This window comes from Scardinius erythrophthalmus, assembly GCF_964197995.2.
Source record: "Scardinius erythrophthalmus genome assembly, chromosome: 24".
Lineage (NCBI taxonomy): Eukaryota > Metazoa > Chordata > Actinopteri > Cypriniformes > Leuciscidae > Scardinius > Scardinius erythrophthalmus.
In genome coordinates this window covers 15,632,381-15,660,305 of record NC_138244.1, presented here as the reverse complement: position 1 = coordinate 15,660,305, position 27,925 = coordinate 15,632,381, and the positions used below count along the sequence as shown (strand labels likewise).

General features: G+C 38.9%; 1 protein-coding gene across 2 annotated transcripts; it reads left to right on the top strand.

Moving 5' to 3' along the window:
• Nucleotides 1–90: 90 nt before the first annotated feature.
• wnk1a (WNK lysine deficient protein kinase 1a) lies at nt 91–27,925 on the top strand. 2 transcript variants are annotated; one of them, XM_081356342.1, is made up of 25 exons: nt 91–829; nt 1,949–2,106; nt 2,393–3,049; nt 11,611–11,783; nt 11,896–12,116; nt 13,533–13,690; nt 15,336–15,424; nt 15,799–16,018; nt 16,206–16,494; nt 16,711–16,841; nt 18,744–18,812; nt 18,934–19,056; nt 21,402–21,481; nt 21,570–21,714; nt 21,835–21,951; nt 22,558–22,671; nt 22,758–22,812; nt 22,899–23,039; nt 23,127–23,866; nt 24,419–24,520; nt 24,615–25,069; nt 25,279–25,469; nt 25,552–25,656; nt 25,753–25,904; nt 27,061–27,925. In XM_081356342.1, the coding sequence occupies exons 2-25, from the start codon at nt 2,092–2,094 to the stop codon at nt 27,346–27,348; spliced, it is 4,830 nt and encodes a 1,609-aa protein (XP_081212468.1). In that variant the 5' UTR covers nt 91–829; nt 1,949–2,091; the 3' UTR covers nt 27,349–27,925. The 2 variants fall into 2 exon arrangements, with proteins under 2 accessions (XP_081212468.1, XP_081212467.1); XM_081356341.1 differs by having other exon boundaries at nt 1,949–3,049.

Sequence of the window (27,925 nt, the reverse complement as noted above, 5' to 3'; positions counted from 1 at the left end):
AATTTTGAGTGAACTGTTACTTTAAAACATACATGCGCGTGATGCTTCAGCAGGCGGCGCTATTTTCTAACTGTAAGAGATTATTATTCCAGATAGACATTAGACAAGCAGGGGGAGTGGACAGAGTCCGGGTTATTGTTGATCACGAACCGGTTTGTTCATGTAACATGAATTTGTGCGATGGCGAAAATGTAGAGAATCGATGGGATGAGCAGATTGCGCAGCCTTGAACCCAGTGCGTGCAAATCGTCTTCATCTGTGTGGGATCTTGAACTGTAAACAATAGAGCCACAAAGCGCTCGCGAGCGTGCTGCACCCAAAGCCAAGTTTCGTGTCGGCATATGGATATAGTCTCAAGGGTTTTCAATTGTTGTTTTGCAATCCTGTAGATGTAAATATTTTAACGTCAACTTGAACTGCGTCGTTTGCACGCGCGACGTCATGCAGTGGATGAGTGTACAAGGAAGATGAATCGAGGTCAGATGAAAGGGAATAACAAAGAGAACCCGCTCTGCAGTCTCGCGAGCAACCATTAGCGGAAGCGGCACGTTGTTCTAGTGTTTGACATTCGAACTTCGCAGTAACGTTATCGCTCGAGACGGTTTTGAGCCGAGGAACAGTAACCGACGTTTAGCCATTTTGGCGTATTTTTACCGGCTAAAAAAATCCGTAACGCGAGAGACATTTAGTTTCTCACTTGATTTCCGCCGGTTAAACGTTATTTCAAATACTGAGCACGCGCGTTTGGGGAATTACCGGTTAAACCTGGAGTTGGCCGTTGGTTATTCACTGATAACTGAAGATGACGACGACGACGCTTAACATTATAGTAAGTTTTCGTCTTAAATGTGCTGACAAAGCGGCCGTTTGTAAAACTAAACGGGGCCGTGACTAATATGTATTTATTTACTAGTAGTTAACCTTGGTTTTAGCTGCTTTTTGGTCAACACAAAATATTAGAAGTGGAAATAGACTCACTTAAAGGGATAGTTCATCTAAAAATTCATTAATTCACTCGTCATTATGTCGGTTCAACCCCTTATGACTTTATTTCTTCTGTGTAATACTAAAGAAAGAGACATTACGGAAAGTTACTGTTCATTTTTTTATTTTCATGATTGTGAATGGAGACTGGTTCTATTAAAAAAGTAAGGTTATCATAAAACTAGTCCACACTACTCTTGAGCTATTATTATTCCTGTTAATCTGGAGTCATATGATAATTCTGAGAAACTGACATAATGATGTTTGTTTAATGAAGCTGATATTGAGGTTTGACATCTTGATTCGCCACTCATTTCCAGTCATTGCATGAGGAAAAAGTGGCCATTCTTCAGTAGCTTATTTTACTTTGTGTTCCTCAAAGAAAAATAAATACTGGTTTTTTTTAGAGTCATCATTTATTTTATTTTATTTGAAACTGTGGACTGTATGGTGTTCACACATGGTGAGGGTGAATCTAATTTACTAATCCCACAACATATGTTCACTGTCCTGAAGATAGATACTGCTTGTTCACTGTTTTGAAGGATTTACTTCAAAACGATTTGTTAAATATAAGTTACTTAAAAGCAGAGATGCAAGTTACCTTAGTTGTTTACATTTAGGCTAAATAGAATATGGATTTTATAAATTAGCTAGTTGGGAAATCCATTGACAAAAAGAATTTGCCTTAAGGGTTAAATGTCAAAAATCAAAGAGTTACTTCCTCCTACTCTGTCTTTATCTCATAGTTTCAGAATGACTGGTCTATTTTTATGTTAATAAACGTTACATCCTTGCTTTTGTTTTTTAAGCGAAAGTAAACCCGTAACCTCATTTGAACTGGTTAATATTCGCTTGGTTGTGGAAAAGCCATTGCAATGTGTACAAGCAGACTTTTATGTTGAGTGTAAATTTGTTAACTCTGGCTAACCACCTTGGTTAAAGTATATTTTGTCTCTTTCAGTGATTCGGGTGCAAGGGTTAAACTTTGTGACCTGGCACAACCTAAGAGTCGAAAGTGATCATCACATTTATCAGTGGGCTATTGCCCTGCCCCCTCAGGAGACCCCCTATGTGGATTGAATACACCCCACAGTTTTTCACAGGATGGATGAGCTGGATGTGAGTTCCCCTTTTTATCATCAACGTGTTTCGATCTGTGCATGGATCCTGCGTTACTTTTATCACCAAGGACTTCCTGTGCTCCTCTCCAACACTTAAGTTTGCAAGAGCATTGACTTTATCTGAACTTTGTTGAGTCTCCACTTCATTATCATATATTTATACTGCCTTTTTTCCATGCGTGGATAGCATGTAAAGTTTAACCTGACTTTTCACTCCACTGAGTGGAGAAATGTCAGAAAATCTCAGCAACAAGATGGTTAAGTTCCTTTCTCCCCCTTCGAAGAATGTCAACGGCTCCAGCTCAGACACGCTGGTGGGTGAGCGTCTAGGTGTCGAGGTCCGCCGTCGCCACCACACAATGGAGCGGGAACTGCTGAAGGCAGAGCATCGTTTTTTCCGTCGCAGCGTCATTAACGACTCCAATGCTACTGCGCTGGAACTCCCCAGCAAGAACGCAATCCCACCTATCTCAACAGACTCCCATGCTCTTGTTTGTGAACCTCCTGTCCTGGAAACCAAAGCCGTTTCTGTGGCCACACAAGCTAAAGTCTTGGTTGCACCAGAAAAGAAGGCGGATGACTGTGTAGAGACAGCCGTAGAGTCAAAGCCTGTGTCGATTGTGAATGCCGGACCGCTTCTCTCTGCAGAATTACCAAGTTTGCCTGCGGAGCTGAAGTCTGGAGATAGTGTTGATGTGAAACAAGAGGATGAAAAAGAGGACGATGAAGAAAGTAAAGAAAAGGCACGAGTAGAGGCAGAGTTACGGGATGCTAAGAAGGAGCAGGACGAAATTGAGGAAGTTGAGACAAATGCAGTTGGGACGTCGCCGGATGGCCGTTTCTTAAAGTTTGATATTGAAATAGGACGGGGCTCTTTCAAGACCGTCTACAAGGGTCTGGATACTGAGACCACGGTGGAGGTAGCATGGTGCGAGTTACAGGTATGTTTCTTGTATTTGTGAAACTGGGCCAATTCACACAGAACCGACAGACGGCAACAGACACTTCATCGAGTTTTGTCAGATCAGTGTGTTACCCTAGTTGGAATCTGTTGGCGTCTGTCTGAGCTTGTTTTCACCGATTGAACATGCTGAATCTGAATTAGAATGTCTGAGGAGGGACATGCTGTAATCTGGTGATTGTCGCCGTTGGTCTGCGTCTGTCGGTGCAGTGTGAATTGGCCATTAACCCCCCCTCCCCCCAACCCACTTTTTTTTCAGCCGCCCACTTTTTCCATTCACTTTTCCCATAGGGCTTTTAAAAAAGTCTTCATCAAACCATTATAAGCTATGAACCAATCCAGCCAGCCACGAGGTGAATCACAACACTACAAATTTTGATTTGAAGCAACAACAAAAAATTGTGAATTACATTATCAAATTAGATACTAGTGAAAATCCACAATTCTCTATTACAATTTCAATACCACAGCTACTAGTCTAAGTCTAACTAATATAAATTTAAAAGATTATTAAAGACAAGTAAACAGTCAGTAATAAAATAAGAACAAATAATAAAATGACAAGCAAAAGCACAAATAAATACAATGTAACAAAGATAAAAATTAAATAAACAGTTCTTTTACGTATTTTCAGGTACTGTACACATGCTTTATACACATGAGTTTATTCATACTGTACGCATGCGTTAGCCTACTTTCTCAACTGTTTACGCGCACTGCTCACTTAAAGGGATAGTTCACCCAAAAATGACAATTCTGTCAGTAATTACTCACCCTCATGTTGTTCCAACCCCGTAAGACCTTCGTTCATCTTCGGAACACAAATTAAGATATTTTTAATTAAATCTGAGAGTTGTCTCACTCCTCCATAGGCTTCTAAGGGACTGAAACTTGCTGGCCTAGAAAATGTATTAAAGACATCGTTAATATAGTCCAAGTAACTCCAGTGGCTCAATCTTAAGTTTATAAAGTGACGAGAATACTTTTTGTGCGCAAAAACAAACAAAAATAACGACTTTATTCCACTTTTCATTTCCTTCTCTCTGGGCCTCGGGTCTTTTTACGTAGTGTTTAAGCGCAGCGCGTCTGTGTTGCACGTCACCACGTAGGCTCACTATTGGGCGACTCTGGTCATGTGTGATACGTGGTGACCTACACCTTTCCAAGTGATACGTCATCAATTGGAATTGTTCTTGTTTAATTCTGCGTTCTAATCTCTCTACATAAAGGAAGGCACTTTTACTTGTCCTATTGTCACACCTTTGAAACGTCTCACCTCTGAAGCGTCTCGATACACACACCCCTGACACTTAACCCATCTGGCATTTGGCCAGGGTTTTTATAGCTGTTGTCATCTTTGGCTATAGCCCCGGCGTTGTAATATCATCCTTGAATAGAAAATTCTCATTTCCTAATTGGGTTATTTTAGACCACCAGGTGTGTAAGCGGTGTGACATGCAGTAAATCATAGTTAGTGTTTGTTTAAAGTGTACTTTGAGACAGTCTAATTGCTGTGGAAGCCTGTTTCTTGTCAGAGTAAAAAAGTTAAACTGCAACTCTATATCTTAGAGTGACTTTATTCTTGGAATTTGTATCTTGTAGTTGTGAATTTACACTACCATTTAAAAGTTTGGGGTTGATAAGATTTTAAAATGTTTTTCAAATAAGTCTTTTGTGCTCACAAAGGCTGCAGTTATTTTATTTGTTTTTTTAAAAAACAGTAATATTGTGTAGGGATGGGTTAAAAATATAGACTTCTTGATTTTAATCGGCTCTCATTTTGACAAAAACATCGATTCTTAAATCCCAATAGTCAAATCTTTTAGTTTGCTGTTTTCAGTTGATGAACAAAGCTTTGTAGCGCACCTCCCATCCAATAATTAGCAATAAGCTTTTGTTTTGTTACTTCTGATATGAAACAGTCTCAACTTTCAAATCCTGTCATTTGTGTTGACAAAAATTCTGTTTTATTATGAAATTCAAACAATAAATACAGTTTTGGCTCTCTTTAATGTGGCACGACAAATTCCTGTAGCGTCTCAGTTCAAAAGAAGCTGCGGCATCAGAGCACATATGAAATGATCGTCTCTTCCTCTTTACTACTAGATACAGCACAAAATAAAGTCTACAAAACTTTACTAAAAAACTAAAATCATTCTAAATAATTTTTTTTTAATAGTTTATGAACCGTGAGAAACGTGCTTTTTTACTGTATGCTATGGCAAATTTACCCAATGAATACATCCTTGCAATCATACCGCTTTTATTGGTTTATGATGTGGTAAAAGCATGAGTAATCGCGGTGAGGTGTGCTTGCACAAGAGAGCATACTGACGCTGGCAGACTACATAGCAAAAGCACCTCTGTCGGAAAATCATTGGCTCTTAAGTTGTGACCCACTTAAGTATTTTTATATTTAGATACATTTTTACATTTTATTATTTTTGTTAAGTAGCAGTTTTTATGTATTGATGTGCCACATAAAGGTGCGATTTCAAAAGTAGGTCAAGTTTAACCACTAAAGCAATTGTAATCTGTGTAAAGTACGGTGAGCTTTACTGCCAAGGCTTGACTGCTGCTGCTCTCCACCCCCTGCCACCTCTTCTCTTGCAGAGTGATGACGAGGCAGCACCACGTGAGCTGCTGCTCTCCTGCTCATGCCCCTCAGGCGTAGCCAGCTCCATTTGAAACAAAAGCCTCTCTCTAGCTCTCAGCCTCTTTACATCACTTTCTCGCATTTCATGTCTCACTGTCCCTGTTTTGTCTTGTGCGACACAACGGTATGTGTTCTAAGCTGCACTGCTGCAGAAAAGAGAAGAGCCTGTTTATCTCCCCCAGAATGCCATCTGTCTTTAGCGCCTTATGCTAAACTCAGGGATGTTCCCCTCCCACATTTCCCTCCTTTCTCGCATGCTAAACACATTTGAACAATATGTAGGTCACCACAAAAAGAAAATGAAAATGGATGTCAGATGCTTCTCTTTACAGAAGTTCCCTCTAAGCCTCCAATTCAATATACCAATACTTGAGTCTATTTAGCTAGGTAACTAAGTCATCATTGCAAGTGCATATTATTACTGACTTTCAAGTGACTGCTTGAGTTTCACCCCAATTGTCCTGCATTTGCCTTTCTCCCTGCATTTGATCCCTTTAATGGACCCATGTAAATCCATTTAGCCTTCAATAGTAACCTTAATCTATTTAAGGATATCTTTTCCCAGTTTACATGATTTGTACTTGGTACATTTACAAATATTTTATTGTTGTTTTAAATTTAAGTAATTATTTGTATAGAATAGTTGTTTAATAAATAATAAATATTATTTATGTAAAAAATTAACAAGCAAAGTTTAATTTAGTTCTGGGATTTTATGTTCTCATGAGAAGTTCATAAGCTTCGTTTATTGTTCTCTAGTGTGTGTGTATGTTGTTTTTTTAAGGTAAAATTAATACTTTTCAGCAAGGATGCATTAAAGGGATACTCCACTTTTTTTTGGAAATAGGCTCATTTTACAACTCCCCCAGAGTTAAACAGTTGAGTTTTATTGTTTTCGAATCCATTCAGCTCGTAATGATATGACGCAGCGCCTGAAAATAGTCCCCAGCTCGGTAACTTCCAGCGTGACCGGGACTTAGTTTGTCTAACCTATTAGACCTATTTTCAGGCGCTGCGTCATATCATTACGCCTGCTGCACTCATGGTACGGCAGCAAAGTTTCTTGATTATTACGCAGGAATGAGAGTACAGTTCCTAGCCATATCAGCCTAGAAAATCGCAAATTTTCATTTTCTGTCGGTCTTAGTACACGATGTAACTACAGAAGAGTCAAGTTTTAAATAGGAAAAATATCTAAACTCTTTGGTCATTTTTTTGAGAGAGATGCTAATGGTCTTGTCCGATTCAATGATCTATGCTAAGCTATGCTAAAAGTGGTACCGCCAGACCCGGAGATCGGTTGAATGGATTCGAAAACGGTAAAACTCAACTGTTTAACTCTGGGGGAGTTGTAAAATGAGCCTATTTCCAAAAAAAGTGGAGTATCCCTTTTAATTGAGCAAAAGTGACAATGTTTTTGCTACAATGTAAAAGTCTTTACTTAGCCTGGTTAAAACCAGACCCTTCTCAGTTGAAACTGAGTGTAGGGTCTGGCGAAGCTATGTAGACAAATCATTTCCAAAGGGGCGTCACCAACCGACGTAGCTCAAATTCCTCTGGGCGCAATTGGATAGTCTTAAAACCAATCAGATTGATGAAGGAGAGTGTTGTTCTTTGCTCCGGTTTTAACGAAAACGGTAAGTTTAAATCGCTCAAAACAGACGCGATAACTGATTCGTTTATATACCATCTAGGATTCGAACGAGTGATGTTCCACGGCGGCATCCATCTTTGTAATGAAATCTACTTCAGCGTCGCTGCGCTGTCGTCATCATGTAAATCCCTCCCCAAACGTTTCTGATTGGTGCCGCGATTTCGGCGGCACAGAAATGAGTTTGAATGGGCTCTTCTCCAGACTATCCTGGAGAGAGAATTAAAATTCGCCGGAAGTAGTCTGGGTTTTCCCAGGCTAGTCTTTACTATTAAATGGTAATAAAAATAACAAATAGATGCTGTTCTTCTGAACTTTCTATTCATCAAATAATCTGGAAATCACAGTTTCCACAAATATTAAAGGGATAGGCCTAGTTCTCCAAAAAAGGAAAATTCTGTCATCACGTTCTCACACTTATGTTACAAACCTGTATGAGTTTCTTTCTTCTGCTGAACACAAAAGAAGATATTTGAGGGAATGTTGGTAATTAAACAGTTGACGGCTAAAAAAAATTCTGTGGAAGTCAGTGGCTACCGTCAGCTGTCTAACAATCTTTAAAATATCTTCTTTTCGTGTTCATCAGAACAAAGAAACTTAGACAGGTTTGGAACACCATAAGGGTTTTTCCCTTCAATCAACATTCAGCTTCGCATTACAGGAAAGAAATTCATTAAAAAATAAATTAAAATAGAAAACAACTATTTTATATTAAATAATATACTAATTAAGCTGTATTTTTGTGCTAATATTCTTGATGAGCATAAGGGACTTCTTTCAAAAACATAATCTTACTGGCCCCAAACTTTTGAATGGTAGTGTATGACTTTTCTTTTTTACTTCCTTAATGTAACATTATGGTCATTTTAGATGGGAAATAAGCCCATGCAGATTCTAACAAAAAATGTTTATGAAGTGTATGAATGAACTCCCTGTGCAACCCCTTATAGAGCTGGTAAGTCCCGCCCATCCGTAAAACCCCAAGTGGACCTCTAGGTTGAAAAATCGTCAATGCAAGTGAATGGGAGAAAATAATTATTTTCTGGTCCCGTTTGAATTGTGCCATGAATGTGAACATATGTTGTCTGTGAATTTTTTATATAACTTTTCATGTTACGAGTTTGACAGTATATGGTATGATTCTTCGGATAGCAGTTGTGGAAAAGACATAACGAGAAAGACTACATGTCGCCTATGTGACGTCACCCCATAAAGTTGACTTACCCGTGGTTTTCGCCAACCTCAACGATTTTGTCCTCTCCCTGAAAGAAGGCGGTGAAGTGCACCAAAGACACAGCCATGTTTAGCGGGATCCGTGAGCTAGAGCCGTGTGCGAGTGGTGTTGACGTTTCAAACGCGTCGAAAGCAGCGATGAGTTGTAGTCCACAAAGTGCTCTCACACAAAGTCTAACCGTATCAAACTTCTACCTGCTAAATTGTAGCATTCTTTAAACGAAAAGTTATATAAAAAATTCACAGACAACATATGTTCACATTCATGGCACAATTCAAACGGGACCAGAAAATAATTATTTTCTCCCATTCACTTGCATTGACGATTTTTCAACCTAGAGGTCCAGGGGGATTAGCGGAAGGGGCGGGACTTACCAGCTCTATAAGCAGTCAGACCTCTGCACTCTGTCCCAACCTACTAAACTACGCTGTCAGTTTTTAATTAATTGTTAAATGTATTTCTAGGTAATTTGTAGGGCTGTCAAAATTTATGTTTTATTTATTTGTATTTTTTTTTTTCAGTTTAATGCGTTAAAATTATTTAATGCAATTAATGCAGAATCCACTTTTGTTATTTCCCTGCGCTACAGTATATGATCATGCTATCATTCATTCAAGTGCTATTAAACCAGTCAAGTACAATAAGACGCCCCCAATAAAACTCATCTGTATTAGTGCGCTGTCTGCGTTAGCAGCTCTCTGTAACCAAACACCCGAAACAGACCCACAGAATGCCACTTCAGACAGTGCACCAGTGCCACGTTGAGCTGTCTTTCGTGCTTGAACAGACAACACACAAAACTGTAAAAATTCTCATTTTGTTGAGTATCCTCATAAGCAATAAGTCTTAAAATTGTTAAAGTATTAAATGAGCGTAAAGAGTAAGTCTTAAACTGCGAACTAAAGACAAAGAGAAAATCACTTACTGCTCTTTACTGAATGACTTTTGTAGCTTTAATAAGGATTCATCTATTTTAAATTGATAATTTATGCTGTGAAGACTGTGAGTGATTGATTCCGTTTCTGTATATTTCTTTACCCATTAGACCTACAGTACCTGAAAACCTTAACGCACTGTTTACAAGATTGCATGGGTGAAAAACAATAGGCTAACTTTTTTTTGTGCATTTTAGCAGGGCAGTTAAAAATCTGAACCTGAAAAAAAAAAAACTGCGTTGAACCCTGATATATTAATGGCACAGCTAAATGTGACATTTATTACAATGTGTTTATGTAAAGATTGTTTTAAGTTCACTGAAATTAAAAGTTATGTTTGTAAAGCTTATTAAATGTTCAAATTGATATCTCAATTATACTGCAATGTTGAATGGCTATAATGGCTAAAATTGAGAGAGAAAAATCCATCAAATAGAGACATCAGTGTCAGTGCTGGTATCGGTGATACTGGCCTTTATTTAGAGTGCTTACTAGTAAAACGATGCTATTAAGCTTTTTTTTATATATAAGTAAAGTATTAAGTATTACATTATAAAAAAGTGTATTAAAAACTTTAATGTTAGGTGGGATTTAATAAGAAGTTTTTCTTTTTAGTTTTTCCCCCTCTCGGTTGACAGCACTAGTAATTTGTGTTTCAGATCATCTCACTAATCCTAATTCCTTATCCTCTGCCTGAAGTGGTATGTGCCCTTGCACGTGAGTCGGATTCATGCCAGGAGTTTTATCCTCATGCTGGAGTTCAGTGTGCGGTCCACCCCTCCTCTGGGGAAACGCTCCCACGCTTAGCTGGCCTTGTCCTACAGGCCACAGAGTGCACCACATTTTTGGAATAGCCAAAGAGGAGGAGAGAGAAAGTAGGTTTGGCATAGGGTGGGGTGCAAAGCATAGTCCCCCTTCCTTTAAGCCGCATCAGTCGGCACTGAATTGGCTTTATACCGGCCTTTACCCTGTTAAGGCGTTGTGCTAAAGACCTCGAATTGTGTTACTTGAAGTTTTAACCCTAGCTTAGGGTGAATGGCTGTCCCTGCTGGGCTTGACAAAGGCAAACTCACAGCTAAATGTTTCTCATTCCAGAAATGGCAGCTGACCACACCAAATGTAGGTCAACCAAGAAATGCCATTTGAATTGTGTGCATTGTTTTAACTGTAGTCAGACACACAGCAGTTCTATCTATTTGCTGGACTGGGTTTGAGGCAAGTACTTTGCAGTTTCATTGTAGATGATATTATTAGTGCTGCACCATCTACTTTGACTGCGAATGAGGCTTTTGCCGCAGCAGTATTTCCTCCTCTGTGAAACCATAATTCAAGACAGAACTTAAATTTAAAAATTAAAGAGGTGTTGAACATGCATAAAGCAGTTAGGGGATGCTGGTGTCTTATAAGAAAGGTGAATAAAATCTGGTTGTTGTCTACCTTTGTTTATTTAAATTAAATAATAAAGAAATGGTCAAACTTTTCTTATCAACTGCTTTGAGTTTAGAGGTTTAATATATTAAATATTTTTAATAAAATGTGATGCACATAAATTATATTATAATGAAAATAATTTTTTTTAGTATTCTCCTAGTGTCAAATATAATTTTTTATAGAAGTATTTTTTCTGCCATTAATGTTGATAAGTTTTCCCTTCTGGCTAGTGGAACATTTTTTTTTAATTTAAGACGGGTGACCAATCCTGTTCCTGGATATCTACTTTCCTGCGAAGTTCAGCTCCAACCCTAGTCAAACACAACTGAACCAGCTAATAATGGTCTTCAGGAGCACTTGATAATTACAGTCAGGTGTTTTGGATCAGGGTTGGATCTGATCTCTACAGGTAGGTAGATCTCCAGTGACACGATTGATGATTAAAGATGTGGTCAAATTGAATGTTTCTGGGCAAAATCTCATGAGCAAATTCCAGTCATTTGAAAATGAATCTGTGCAGCACGTAAAAGCGAAATATTTCCCTACGTAGATTTCAGTGAAATTTTGCTCAAATATCGCTTTGTCACCATCTGCTGACGAAGTTAATGTTGTAAAATATGACAATCTTTTTCAGGATCGCAAGTTATCCAAGACAGAGCGGCAGCGTTTTAAAGAGGAAGCCGGAATGCTGAAGGGTCTTCAGCATCCCAACATAGTACGCTTCTACGACTCCTGGGAGTCATCTTTGAAAGGGAGGAAGTGTATTGTCCTGGTGACTGAACTCATGACATCTGGGACTCTCAAGACGTAAGTGCTCTAATTTGTTCCTGTCATATTCTTTTCTTTTCTTTTTCTTTTTTTACCATGTTTGTCTCAGAGCCCACTTGCTATGATTGACTTGTTTTCGGTGCCCTTCTAGGTATCTAAAACGGTTTAAGGAGATGAAGATCAAAGTCCTGCGCAGCTGGTGCCGGCAGATTCTGAAGGGGCTGCACTTCCTTCATACCAGGTCGCCTCCCATCATCCACCGGGACCTCAAGTGTGACAACATTTTCATCACTGGACCTACTGGATCAGTCAAGATTGGAGACTTGGGCTTGGCTACCCTCAAGAGATCCTCCTTTGCCAAGAGCGTCATAGGTACGGCTAAGTATTTGCAACTGTGTTACCGCCTCCAAATCCATTTGAATTGGCCGACTCAGATTTGTGGTTGGGGGAAAAGCAAATCCTTCATTCCGTGTTTCTTTTCTTCCTCTGCTTCTTTTCAAAGCGCGTTTTAATAACAGTGGTGAGAAAGCAGACCACAGCGTTTCCCTGACCGATCGAACCGCAGCAAACCAGGGCTCCCGCTTTATGGAAGTTGTCTCTTGACACCCTCCTTTAGTTTAAATGTAGTTTTTCTCTGGTCTTCTGTCTTCATTGTCACAATTTCAGGTACCCTCAGACAGTGTAAGTAGTTGTGGAGCGGTTGTAGGTATTTTGTGACTCGTCTGCAGGGAAACCTGATCTGATCATGGAATAACACTAGAGCTAGAGCTGAGCCCTGGGCTGGCAGGTACCGTGAGTGATCTTTGCTCTGGTTTGGAAATTTGTGGTCTGTTTCTTCAGTCAACCATGATTTAATGATGATGATGCTAATGAATCTGTTCATTTTTTCCCCCCACAAGGAAATGCTTGTTTTCTTTCAGTGTGTCAGTGTCTGGAGCTCAAAGCCTTATACTCTCTGCTCATCTCCCTCATACTTTTAGCTTTGAGATCTGTGTGTTTTTGTTTTGTTTTGGAAGCCTTAGGCTCTAACTTCAGGTCTCCCCTTATTCTACTTTAAGGATTATTTAATGTACTGCAGTACAGACAGTAAGTGCGCAGAAATGAGCCTGGTAAGTCCACCAGTATTATGTGACACATCAGTCTGAATCCATTATAAATATGGGAAGTTTGTCCGTGTGAGACCTTTGTCAATGGGTAACTTGGTTACTAGTTTACCTGGTGCACAGAACTTCACTTTTCAGTAAGCTATGGAGTGTGTAACATTTGAAATGCTCAACCTTTTCTCTTCACAGGGTAACCCAAAGGTAGGACGTTTTTGAAAGGTTTATGTTTTCCATAGCTAGTGCTTCGGTTTGGTCTTGTGATTAAAAGCATAAGGCCCTCTGACCATGGACTCGTTTTAACATCCTGTTTGGGCTAACATCTACAAATACATTGATTGTTTGAATTCAGGCTACCTTGTTTAGAGTCATGTAGTCAGTCCAGGCCTTCGAGTGAGTCCTGTGCACCAGTTTGGTTTTTCTCTAACTCATTCCTGCCCTTGAAGGTCTTACATGGGGAAACTTGGGCTTCTTATCACTGCGGTCTAACTGAGGACAGTTTCCCCCTTTTCTTTTTTTTTTTTTTTTACTTTCTATCCCCTTTTTGCTCTCCTTCCCTCTACCTCTCTCTTTTCTCGCAGGTTGTGCCTGAGCGGTCTTCATCGACAGCATCATCTTCCTCTCACCTCTTCACTGAGAGGGTGTAATAGGGTACTGAGAGAGTTCTGAACCATTCTTTTAATTTAAGGTACCCCTGAGTTCATGGCGCCTGAGATGTATGAGGAGAAGTATGACGAGTCGGTGGATGTGTATGCCTTTGGGATGTGTATGCTGGAGATGGCTACTTCTGAGTACCCGTACTCCGAGTGTCAGAATGCAGCTCAGATCTATCGCAGAGTCACCAGCGTAAGTCCACACTTCACTGGCGGAGGAGAGAGCCCCCGCACACTCATCCTCCCCCTTGTTTGCTGCACTATTTTAGTCTTTTTATCCCCTTTTTGCCCTCTGTGGGGGTGTTTCCTTTCTGCTTTTTTCTCACACAGTGGTAAGTTGGTTTTTTACCTCTACCAGTAAATGCTGAAGTCATGACCTCTCACAAAACTAATATTATATGAAACAAAATGGTAAATGGTACCAGACAAAAATACATGCCTTGAGAAAATCCAGCCTCAAGTTAAAGGGTCATGTATAAATATTTAAATAGTAATATTTATTATTATTATTATTATTATTAGTTCACTGAGGTCCACTTATAATATTATCAAGATTTTTACAACAAAAAACATCCTAATTTAGAAGTGATAAGCTATTTTCTATCCTGTTTTTGACCCTCTTTTTAAAACACTCAGTTTTAACAGGCGTGCCGCATTCAAGAGTTGGAAGTAAATGCCCACTGCTATGATGGGTAACAGTTTTGCATATTAATATAATTTTCAATGTCCTCGCTATTACATGGGTGGAAATGTTTTGAAAACTTCCGATGTTGAAAAATATCTTGTTACATAGTTGAAGTATTTGCCAACAATTTGGAACATTTATGCGTATTACATATGCTTTATAAGTCTTGGTTGTTGCGAATAAAGTTTTAAGTTTTTACCACAGTTATAATGATAACTTACGGTGTTTGTTGTAAACAGAATTATGAATGAATGTACCATTGTTTGTCACACTGTCGTTCTTATAGGCTATCCATAGTTCATCCTTTGCGATAAAGTGGAAAACAAATGCATTGTCGGTTGCAGTTTTAAATAAAATGAAACGTGTTGTAATATCTTACTGATGACAAACAGAAGGTCTCGCTCTCTAAAGCTTTTATTTAGGATTACAGTGATTGGCTTTGATCAAAACAATAACAAAAGCAGCTTTCTTTACATGCTTTCTTCCGTATTCTATAATAATCCAACGCATCAACCCCATAAATGCTTAAGCAAAGGAAAAAACAGCAAATCACTTCACTTGTGTGTCAGATTCATTATAGTTGTATATACATCATACATCTTGTATTTTCATCTCTCTGAATAGTCTGCGTCGAACTGTGTCTTGTTTAAATACGAATACACAGTCAAATGAAGCGAACAAATGAACAGTGTCTAGCTGACGCGATATGACTGGAACTTGGTTAAAAAGTTCATCCACACTTTCTTATATTAGGATCACAAGGAAGGCAATGCAAAGACTTTTTCCCACAACTTGAAACAACGTCTTGCAATCCTCAGAGGCACCTCGTATTGTTTTGTTGCTGGAGAAATCCTGTGTTTTGCGTCTCTCATATTAACTACTAAATTATGTGTGAATCGGTGGGTGGGGCTAAAGAGGCGATCATAGAAGTAGGCGTTGATCTTCTGCAGAAGTCATTTTCTGATCTTTCAATTAAAGCTGTTTTTGGACTAACAAGGAAGTTTTGAGTTCTTAAACTTAAAGGATATTTTTATAGTACAATGACCTCTTATGTCAAAAGATCAAATAATATACGACTTCTCAATTCATGACCCCTTTAAAGCCATCTTTCTACATACGTGTAATTTGATTGTTTCCTGTGCCATGTTTACAGGGGGTGAAGCCTGGCAGTTTCGACAAAGTGGCTATTCCTGAAGTGAAGGAGATCATTGAGGGTTGCATACGTCAGAATAAAGATGAGAGGTGGGCTGACATTCACAGAACATGAGAGTGCAGTTGTCACAATGTCTTAAAGCAGGGCCTAAAATTAGCACTCGCCTGTTCCAATTGCTAGTTGGCTGGTAACATTTGTAATGTAATGTAATATACACATGTATGTATTGAATGAAACACATGTATGTATTTAATTAAACTTGAGTTTTTTTTTTAAACTTGCTTTTTAATGTGTGCTCCCTACCTGTTTAATTAGGCAATAGAATCTAAGATACATGATTTGTTTTGAGATTGCATAGGTTAGTTCTGTCTAGACATGCGTTATTAATGTTATTTGTGCATGTCCTAAGTTTTAAATTAGATTTTGTGTTTTTAATAGATTCATCTCCATTTTCTTTTTTTAGGTATTGCATCAAGGACCTCCTAAGTCATGCCTTTTTCCAGGAGGAGACTGGGGTTCGTGTAGAACTGGCTGAGGAGGATGATGGAATGCTGGTGGCCATAAAGTTGTTGCTGCGCATTGAGGATGTAAAGAAACTTAAAGGAAAATACAAAGAGAATGAAGCCATTGAGTTCTCCTTTGACTTAAGTAAAGACGTCCCAGATGATGTTGCCCAAGAAATGGTAAAAATACTTGGATTTCTGTTCTGTTACCTAACTCAAGATTCAAACGGTTAATTTGTGGACTTCCATGCAATTATCAATATTTATAGTAATTCCACAGACTTTCAGTACATAAAATCCCCCCTGGTCGTCTATAATAATGAGTAATCGTTGTCCTTGAAGTTGAATTATGTATTTTTTCCTCCAGGTCGACTCAGGCTATGTTTGCGAGGGAGACCACAAGACCATCGCAAAGGCCATTAAGGACAGAGTGTCCCTGATCTCCCGTAAGAGAGAGCAGAGAAAACTTGTAAGAGAGGAACAAGAAAAAAGGAAAAAAGAGCAGGAGAATGAGAATGATCCCTCACAGCCTGGACCAGATACTAACCCCACAGCTAAGCCCCCTGGTCCTGCTCTGGCCTCAGTCATCATGGAGTCTGAGGAACCAGAAGCAGACCAGCACCAGCAACTGCAGCAGTCTAGCACTTCTGCTTCAAGTTAGTGTTGCAAAACTCTCATTTGCTCTAATTTCAATTTAAAGTACTTTGACATAATTGCGTTTACATAAAACATTGCCAAAGCATTTTACACAATATGTAAAGACAAGAAAAGAAAAAAAATACAATATAACAAACAGCACTTAAAATAAATGTATTGGACATTCATCTGACATTTATGATGAAAAAATAATGTAATGTACGTATGTTTCGCAGTTATAGGTTTTGTGGACCCTCAAAGTTCAGTGACTGTCCCTGAGACTCACCCTGCCCAGCCAGGCACATCTTTCAGCACCGTACAGACTGATCCGCAGCCACAGCACACCATGACCCATCCACAAAGCATGGTGAGACATTTCCTATCTATGTTGTTAAAGTCCCCCTGTAGTCAATAATTTGATCCCTTAAAATACATCTTTGGTCACCAAAATATAAACTTCCTCATGCCTTAAAATAGCTTAAATGTATCTCTACACTTGCTTCATGTAGTATTATGCAGAACCATGAATATGCAAATTAGCCCCGACTCCACTCACTCACACCAGCTCAGAGATCCACTCAGTCAACTTTACTGCCGTAAACGCTGCACAATTTCAAGTGGAAATACTGGTTTAATTCAGCCATATATGTTTGAACCAGAAACTGATTCTGAAGAAGGGGAATAGTGAATTTTTCAGGCTCTTCTAGAAGTCGATGTATTAGAATGGTAATGCGTTTTATGTATCGCTCTCTACAACGTCGGACACATTAATATTATTCATTAATTAATATGATTAGCCTTTTCCTTGACTATGTTATCAAACAGCTAAAAATGTGTTGCTAATGTTACACAAACCATATTCCTGTTTGCCATCTCAGAGTTAGACAGCTGCCTTCTAAAAATGAGTATCCTTAGAACAGAATCACTTAGAACGTCAGTGCAGAAAGGCATATAGTTCATCATAACATCGTAATATACATCATATACATAATTCACCTGCTATATTGCTAAATGTACCCAACTTTTCTTATCAACAGAAACATTTTCCTGGATAACTTGGTTTCTCTTAGACTCCCCTCTTTCGCAGCAGTTAATGATATGCTAAAGGCCGCCATGCATGTTGACTGAATTGGTTACAACATATTTGTGACACGGAGAACAAGGGCGATTTAAAACCGTGTTTTTGAGACTTTGGTTCACTGCAGATTTAAGGAGAATATAGTAATAGTGTTGACTTATGAATTTGCTCATGGATTGCACATTTTAAAAAACCCACATAGACATATAAACAACATTAAAAACTTGATTTTCACCACAGGGGGTCTTTAACCCTTTTACACGTACGATCACACCAGTGTGATGAGTCTAGGCTGGTCACTGGAGCGTACAATCACACCTGTTTGATTAGAACGGTCAGTGCATCACGTGATCAACTGCTAAATTCAAATGTGCTTTGCGCGTTGACTGACGCTGAGCCAGAGACGGACGCGCTCAGCGCTTGTCATATATCACAACTAATCAGTGTTTTCAACCACATAATGTTTATTTTAGGTTTCAGACATTTAAATTCATATAAGTATTTTTAAAAAACAATACATTTAGAGGATGTAAAATACACACTGATGTCTATGGAAGCAGCAATAATTATAATTTCCATTATAATTAGACGATATGTTTTATTCATATCAGATACACATTGTGTAAGTAACTTTAAAGTTTACTTTATTCTTCTCCCAGTTCACCGACCACTTACTTTCATGTATTTCGGGAGAAGTGGATGAATTCACGTGTTGTAAATCCAACAGATCCGATTCTCTGAACTGCGTCTGCGGCACAAACTAACATGGTGGCGCCATCGCGCATATAGCTCAACTAACGATAACGTTATAAAGGTGTTTAAACAACAAAACACATCCACTTGCACATATTTGACAATCGGAATATCAGATATTTCATGCTATAGCTAACAAATTTGTGAATATTTTGAATAAAAAATGCAAAATTAAATAAAAGCCGATCATCAGTCATTCAGCGCTATTGTGTCTGTGGTGACAAACAATGGCACATCACCATGGAAACAATAGTGATACTTTCTAAATAATGGTCGCCTTGAAAAACTCAAGCTTGGGGGTCAGCCGATTTTAAACTTACGTGTGAAAAGGTTAAATGTTTTGGTTTTCTAACAAAGCTAGTTGTGTTCATCTGAAAACAAAACACTGTATTCTTTGATTTTTTATGTCTTAATTGCTCAATTTCTTCTCCACATCAGTCACAGCAGGTGAGCAGTACTTTGTCCCCAGCCCCCCTCCCCCAGACTGGAACTACGGCCACACCCCAGGTACACTTCACGTGATAACATAACATAATGACAAACATCTTGCTCTATGGATCTGTTGTTTGTTAAACATATACCAGAGTTATAAAAGCCCTTTTAATGTATACATGAACTCCTCTCTCAGATGATGGGACAGGCAGCCTCTCTGCCCCCTGCTGTTCAGCCTACCGTCCCCCTGCAGTACCATCAGCCACCTCAGGATGGCAACGCTCCCCCTCAGTCACTGCAGGGCCCTCAAGTCTTACAGGTACAGCATGAATAGTGCCCTCTGGTGGCTGATATTACATCTTCCATTGGCCTGCATGTTGCTTGATGAATGTTCTGTGCTTTATGCACAACATCCAGCTTATTGGCAGTTCATGCATTAATACTACTGTTCTTTACTTCTCCATCTCTTTCTTGCATGCTGGCTGCTCTTACATGTTTGTCAGATACGGGCATGTCAACTCAGTCCTCCTGTTTTCTCACCACCTCCAAATGCTGAACAACTCTATTTTCTTTATCAGGCTTGTCAGGTACTAGCTGTGCCTAACACTGGTGTGTGAATTAGCAGTTTGCCGATGTGGGTTTTTAGTTCTGATAACTATATCTACAATGCTGAGGGGCTGAAATAATGCTTGTGTATATAAAAAATGTAATGTGTATTAAAAAAATGTTTTTAATGGTACTCAAAATAGCTAAATATTATATTTACACTTTTGCACAATATTTTCACAAATTATTTCAAATGCTAAAAAAAAAACGTTTTATTTTTATTCAAGTATGTTGTGAAAAGAAAAGAAAATGTTCTTTTAATGTCAGTAATTTAGTGTACTCGACCATTAAAAAATTTGGGGTTGGTAATTTCTTTTAAACATTTTTGAAAGTCTCTTATGCTCACCAAGACTGTATTTATTTGATTAAAAATACATTAAAAACCATGTCATATGATCCTTCGGAAATCATTCTAATATGATGATTTAGTGCTCAAGAAATATTTCTTATTATTAATGTAGGAAACTACTCCCCCAAAGGGACCTTTGCAAAAATAAAAATATACAAATTTTCACGTGCTCACATGAAAGTTTCTCGTGCGCATGTGAAAGTCTGTATATTTTTATTTTTGCAAAGGTCTCTTTCGTAGGGTGGTCCTTAACAAGTCCAATTTTTTTATTTTTTGCAAAATGTTAGTGTCTAAACCTCTTAAACTGTTCCTCTTAACTTCAAAATTAGAAATATGCAAAAATGTTGACAAAAAAAGGATATTTAGAGGTAGCTCAATCATGTGGAAGATTGCCTATGTTAAGCTGTGCGGCGTTATTGTGATATGCAAGTAATATTAAAAGATGCTGCAAATGAACTACATTTTATTGAAATCAGAGCAACACTGACATGACAACAATCTCAAAAAAAGCACAGTTTTCAACAGTCCCTCATTTCTGATGCTCAGCAGCCAGTGTTGACTTTGCAGTCTGGATAGATCCGTCGGTGATCTTCCACCACATGAAGGAGAAACTGCAATTGTTCTTCAGAGTGTGTGAGATAGCCATTGTATTCTTGAATCAGAGCCACTTCTCTCTCGGTGTGATCATTGACTACTTTCATTTCATGTATGGTTGCCTGTGCCTCCTGATAATCTGCCTTATTCGGCCAAAGTTCCGGGTCAATTTCAAACAATAACCAAGGTGATCATCAATAGAAATATGTATTGATTCCACCAGGAAAGGTAAATCTGCTAAACCGGGTCATGGATGGATTAATTTGGATTTAGTTTCTACAATAAGTAAACTGAGATATGTATCTAAAATACATATTTAGGAATATATTGTGCAATAGATGCTTTTATGGAGTTTTTTTGGAATTTTTCTAGCCAGGTACAATACCAATTCAAATGATCTTTTTTTATGAAAATCATCAAAATCTCAGAAAGCTTAAAGCTATTGAGCTACCAGTAATTATTATGTTACTGCCATAAAAATTGGCATGCTGTATTTTCTTATATAAAGGAACAATTTGAAGGGTTAAGAGCATGACAATTGGAGACTTTAAAAATAAGGACCACCCTACTCTTTAGGGGCTCCGTTGGAAACAGTTGAGCTGCTTAATATTTGTGGATATTTTTTTTCTTTCTTTTTTTTTCTCAGGATTCCTTGAGTAGAAAGTTTAAAAGAACATAATTTATTTGAAACACATCTTTTGTAGCATTATGCATGTCATTACTTCAATGTATCAATTTAATGCATTCTTGCTGAATAAAAGTATTCAAAAACTCTTACTGACCCCAAACTTTTGAAATGCCAGTGCATGTCCCATTTACTGACAATAAATTGTTGTATGTGTGTATGCAGACATTATAAAGGCCATTGGCCAACGTCCTCTCTAGATATTGGCACCAACCATTGAAAAACTCTGTGAACTGTATAGCTTCCTGTTATCTCACCCTCAACACCCTCTCCCCCTAAAGCCTTGTAGACTTGAGTCACCACAAACCAACAATTTACAACAAGCCTTTTTGTCTGGATGAAGTCCACCTTCTCCATGTGATTGTTTTTTATAGGTGATTATGATTAAGTCACTTGGATTCTAAAATTCTAATTTGATTCTCTATTACAGGTACCACTGAGTGTGTCCCAACCGCAGCCAGTAGAGCAGACACAACCTCAAACATCTCTGGTTCCAGCATCCACGGAAAGGTGAAACATCTTTTTAATAATTAATGTGTATTAATATTGGCCTTCCATTAGAGAGAAGTTGAACCAATGATGTTTTTGGTTCCCTCAGTGGCCATTCCGATCCTGCATCTGGTCTGAGCGATGGGAACGAGGGCAGGCACGAGGGTCGCTCTATGAAACGAGCCCAACGTCGCTCTGTACGCAGCCGCTCACGCCACGAAAAGATGGCTAAGGGCAAGCTCAATTTGCTGAATGTAAGTTATTTGTTTTTAATATTGGTATGTAACGTTGTGTGATTACGAGCACAACAATTTATAAGTTTATGAAATAATACAATTAATTTCATTAAAATATTGATCTCTTTGTTTTTGTAGATTTCTAATATTGGTGACAGAGTCGCTGAATGTCAGCTGGAAACCCACAACAGGAAGATGGTCACATTCAAGTTTGATTTGGATGGAGATAATCCTGTAGAAATTGCTGAAATTATGGTAAACTTTTCTCTCTATTACTCTCACCCTTTTTCAGTATAGTGGATTTGCATAGACCTCCATTCGAAATAATAATGATGTTTATTATGACATGTTATGTTTTGTGCCGTCTGTTTTCACTCTCTTGAGACAGAACTGAGGGTTTACATAAATTTTACATCATACAAGCATTCTGAAATTTTTTCACAAAGGCAAAAACCTTGTGCATGTATCTCAAGACACGTGTTTTAAAACTTATTTTAACATGACATGGCATCTTACAAATGTGTAATCATACGTGAGACACCAGGATGCGAACACAACGGTCAAAGATGTCCATCTATTGCATGTTCACTGTGGAAAACGAGCACAGTGAAACGAAAAATAAATAAAAAACTTTGTGTGAATTGCCTGTGGAAGGTGAAGTCTGTGAAATTTAAAAAGGGATTATTACTACTGATTAGAACACACCCCTGAGTTGGACATGCCTTCTGCTGCAGAAAGAATTTAAAAATTATTTTTTTTGTAAAATAATTTTTTCCACCCCTAATATAGTTCTTAAAATAGTTTTCCACCCCCAAGATAGTTTTCCTAAGTTGTATGTAACTTCTCTTCATTTTGTATCAGGTCAATAGTGATTTTATCTTGGAGAGCGAACGGGAGTCCTTCATAGAACAGGTTCGAGAGGTCATTCAGATGGCAGATCAGAAAGGAAAAGCTCTGAAAAACAGCCAAACTCAGGTATCTACTATGATTTTCAGACCATAAGAATACATTCGAGAAATAATTTGTGGACCACAAATGAAATTCTCCCCATAACACTTCAGGTGATCAATAATTCGGCCCAGCAAGTACCTGAAATCTCAACATCCAGTGTGCCTGGTAAGTGTGTTTTGTAGTGATGTTTTTACTTTTTATCTGCCATCATCTTGCATCCTGTATCAATTGTCATATTTCACATTTAACAGGTGTGCCACCTAGCGTAGCAGCACAGGTTGTGCATTCAGCAGGCCGGCGCTTCATAGTTAGTCCAGTGCCTGAAGCAAGACTTCGGGAACCTTTGTTTGGACCTCCTTCTGCAAACACATCATTTGAAGACTCCACACCAGGTCTGATTTACACATCTGCAGAAAAAGATTGCTTAAACATACTTCAAAACATTCAGACTGATTTTATCCATCCATTCTCATTTCCAGCATCTGATCCCACATCAGCCAGCAGTGTTCAGCAGGAACAAGCCAACTTTGCCCCTGGTTCAACCCAGATTTCTGTGGTACCTGCCACACCTGGAGGTCTTGCCCCAGAGAGCAGCATTCCTCCTACTTCTCAGTCATTATACCCGAGCCCTGTACCTACAGCCACTGCAAATCTGATAACAGTCACCACTCAAGAAATCACTCCTACACCATCTACCACCACTCAGCAAACCAGTACAGGGAGGACATCCCCTTCCCCTGCTCCAACTGAATCACTAGAACCACGTCGGCTGTCAAGTCCTACCCCTTTCCAGACTCCTCAAAACATTGTGGGTCAGCAGGCTGAGAGCAGTGGCTTGGATCAAACTCAAGCTACCATCCAGCAGGGGCAAGTCGGCCCCTCTTCTATCCCTGTGACGCAACCAACTGGGACAGATGGTGAGAGTGATGTACAGGGGAAGCCACCTGGAATTGAAGACATTCACGCTTTAGACAAGAAGCTGCGTTCCCTTTTCAAGGACTCCTCTCAGAGCTCCTCCACTCAACCTGATGGATCTGGAGAGCCATCTACATCCTCCCCACCCAACACTATCACTCCTAGCTTGGTCTCCAGTGTGACGCCTCCCAGTTTGTCTCTCAGTTCCAGTGGGAACTTTGCACCTGGTGCTTTTGCCTCCGTTGGGACACCTACAAGCCATGCCCAGACTTCATCTGCAGATCCGTCACCACAAAGGCCACAGGTGGGGGAAGTTGCTAATTCAGCGTCTATATTGGTATTTGGATGACATGATGCTTATATATTAAAAATTCAGTTCATGTTGTTATTTTTTACTAAAACTATTACAAATTAATTCAAATAAAGCTGAAATAAAATATAAATATTAGTGAAAAATTAGAAATGTTGCCATGGCAACTAGCTGAATTAAAAGTAGTTTGTAACTTTGCCCTGATTTATATATAAAATATATATAAACTGTATGCAATTCCTGCAATTTGTTATTTGCTATATATATATATATATATATATATATATATATATATATATATATATATATATATATATATATATATATAACATAAACAAAGATTGGACCGTGCACACTGACATGTTACCTTATTTAAAGTGTAAGAAAAAAATTGCTTGTTACATTCTTCATCATGAGAATACAGACTACATTTCTAAAAACTTCATTTTTATTTCTTATTCTTTTACTGTAGACACTCTTATTTGTCATTGACCCATTAATACATTGTTATAGCATTATTACACTTTTTTGCATTCTCTTTTAAAGACCTCCACAGCTGTAAATCAACCAGATGGACAGACAAGCACTGAGGAGAAAGAGCCAGTGACATCACAACTCGAAAAAGCTTTCAAACTTGGCCGATTTCAGGTAGCCTTATAGACTTCTGTGCACTAGGGTTCATATTTAAATGCTTGAAAGATTTAAACGGCAAGTTCATGCACATCCTCGGTCTACATTTCAGGTTTCTGTGGCCAGTGATCAAGACCCAGGCAGTGCTCCAGACCCGGCAGTAGTAGTCTCATCTTCCTCCATCACCCCTTCAACAACATCATCGTCATCCTCCTCCTCCTCCTCCTCCTCCTCCTCCTCATCACCATCATCTCTCTCTAGCCCTGAAAACACAGTTCATAAATCTCAGACCCCTCCCAGGGTCAGCCCTGAACCCGTCTCGTCTGTCACTACAGTCGGCCGCTTTCAGGTGACCTCCAGCACTGACATCAAAGTGGGCCGATTCTCAGTGACCCCAGACGAAGGAAAGACCTTCTTCATAAGCTCTACTGAGGGACCGGACATCGCTAAAGAGCCTAAAATGAACGCTTCCAGCATGTCCATCACCAATCACTACCTCAGCAGTGACAATGACTCTGAACCAGAAGATGAGGGCCTTAAAGGAGAGATGAACAAGCTCAGGGAGAGGTACCTTGATCTTTTTTTGTGACCTCAATTGTTCATGTTTGACTCTGTAAAGATAATCATGTGTCATGTGATTTTTATATACATTTATGCATTTAGCAGAGGATTTTATCCAAAGCAAATTACAAAAAAGGAATAAAAACAATTCGTCATCCTCATCAACAAAAGCAATTAATTATCAATTTGTGATGCCCTTTTATTTCTTTTTGCAGACATATTGTTGAGATCCAGGCATTACAGAATAAACAGAAAAAGGAAATCGAGGAACTCTTTACACGTCTAGGCAAAACGCCGCCCTCTGTGGTGGTCCCTCCCACCGTGGCCATTGCGTCAGGAAGGCGGAGACCCACTAAGGGCAAGGGGAATCGGTCAAGAAGTGGTAGTGGCACCGGTTCCTTTCAAGGTACAAGCGCTTACATCCAACTGTAACATCCTGCTCAGGCCTTGTGAACAAATGGCTTAAACTGTTGTTTGGTTTTGTCCAGGGAACAAGCAAGCTGTACAGGGTGGTCAAAATTCAGTCAATCAGTCTGCCACTGCGAAGACTTCAACTTCTGAAACCGTACCAAGCTCAAATGTTCATGTGCAAGGTATGACTCAGAATTTTAGTTGAAGTAATGTTTTCTTTTCTTTTTTTCTAAATGCTCAAGATCTTCTAATCAGTGAATATTGATTGTAACTTGTAGGAACCACAAGTCCAGTGAGAGAAGAGAACGGACAGAGCCATGACCAGGACCAAGCCCCAGCTACTAATCTGCCACGGAAGGGCACATTCACTGATGACCTCCATCAGTTGGTTGATAACTGGGCCAGGGATGCCAAGAACATGATGCCACAGGTAATAGCTCATGATGTACGATAATTCTAAGTCACTAAAAATATATTGAACATAATTTCGTTCTGATGTAGATTATCAGAGAATGTTCACAAGATAGGATACATGTATAGCAGGGTCAAAAATTAATGGCGGCTTAGGACAAAATGGCATAAAATGAACAAAAATTAACCCCAAATTCAAGAAAAATTTCCCTGTACAATTAAAATAAATCTACCACAGCTGTCACGATTAAAGTGAAATGTGAAAATTAATGTAAAGTGTTGATTGCAGAATTACATAGATCTGATCATGTTGCATCAGATTTATTTTTACACGTGTTTGCAGCATTGAGCATCATAATCAATCGCATATTTCTGTTGAGCTTATAAATGCAGTGGCCAATCAGAGGCATTTAGATTAGTCACCTCATAAATTTTGTCTGTGTAGCCAGAATATGAAGTGACTTTTTATGCATAAAATAAACATATTTGTGTCACAACTGAAGTATATTTTGTCTCTAATAGTATATACACAATTTTCATGTAACATCACACTCTAATAGAAATGCCCATCTTTTTATAAGGTTTGTACTAAGTATTAATGTAGTAAGACCGTGATATTAAAAGACCAAACTCAATATACAGCTTAATGGTGATGCATACTGTGTACTGGCAAGCAGATGAACCCAGAACATAAAAGTAATGTGCTGTTTCCCACTAAGCATTTTTCCATAGAACACCATTATAAATAAAACGCTTACTCAATTTAGCGCATTGCGTTCATATTCTGGGCTCATCTGCTCACCTGTATGTGGTATGCATCATCAATAAGGTGCATTCTGAGTTTGATCTTTTAATATCACCATTTTAATACATAAAGGCACTTTATCTGTTTTTCGCATTTTAGAATGTTCCACCGTTTTTAGTGATTGAAATACTGCAGCAGGTGCTGTATATGGATCAAAAGTTGCATTTGTTCACATCTTTTTGTTTTTCTTCTGTTGTGAGTTTTGTGGATGTTTTGCCCTCCAGGTCTCTGAGCCTTGTGACTTATAACTATGAATAGCTAGATGAGCAGGTGTTTTACATCATGTCATGCATTTTAGCATGCTGTATTGACCGATCAAGATCAAAACCAAAACCATGTTTTATAATAAATAAACTGTCTTCCTCCTCAGATGTTGCCACGTAAATTCTCTGCACCAGGTCAGCTTTGTTCCATGGGTGGTCACATGCCGGCCAACGTCAACCCCACAACTGGACGGAAGGGTTCACTGTGTGTGAGCAATCAGCAGTTTGGCTACACCTGTCCCACCTATAGCATGCCTCAGTGGGCTCAGGGGGCCCCGCTGTCTTCCACTGCTCCCCCTGCAGGACTGCAACCGGGCTTCCTCGTTCCCTCAGGAGCTCACCAATCTGGAAACGGCTGCGGGTCAACCAATCTACGTACCACTCAGGCGAGCTGAAACAGCTGTTGATGGGTTGGTACAATGTGGAGAGAAGCTGTGCCTCACAGGGTTGAGATTATCGGGCCTAGTCCTTTAAGTGGACATGTTTTATCTGACAGTTTACATTGGAAAGACTTCTAGGTCCATATAATGTGACTCGGGTTATTCAAATTTGACCTAACCGGCTGTTTAACCTGCTGATAGATGAATGTGTACATTTGATAAAAAGGCACAGAAAGGGTTAAACTGGGTTAAGTTGTCTTAAACATCATATATATATAGCCTTATAGTGTATGGATACCATCCTTGTTGTAATAGTCAGGCAGTGTGAGTGACCAATGAGATACAGTGATGGTGTTGCAGTTTGCCTGCAGAAGAGACGCTGACATGTTAGCGAATGGATGGAGAGATTGAAAGACTACACCACCAACACAAGTCTCAATGGGCGCCGACTGTACGTATCCTACAAATGAGTCTAGAATGTTGGAAGATGGATAAAGAAGGTAGTTAGATGTAACTGCATTTGAGACAGTCTTCTGTTTTCATTTACTTGAGTTGGAGTTTGAAATAAAAGGAAGAGGATGTGCAATTGAGG

Bases quoted from the DNA above. Each gene is read 5' to 3' on its own strand.
- wnk1a (XM_081356341.1), top strand. From the start codon at position 2,339: ATGTCAGAAAATCTCAGCAACAAGATGGTTAAGTTCCTTTCTCCCCCT. The intron at 16,019-16,205 runs GTAAAAATACTT...TTTTTCCTCCAG, and splicing joins ATGATGTTGCCCAAGAAATG to GTCGACTCAGGCTATGTTTG. The intron at 23,040-23,126 runs GTCTGATTTACA...TCTCATTTCCAG, and splicing joins ATTTGAAGACTCCACACCAG to CATCTGATCCCACATCAGCC.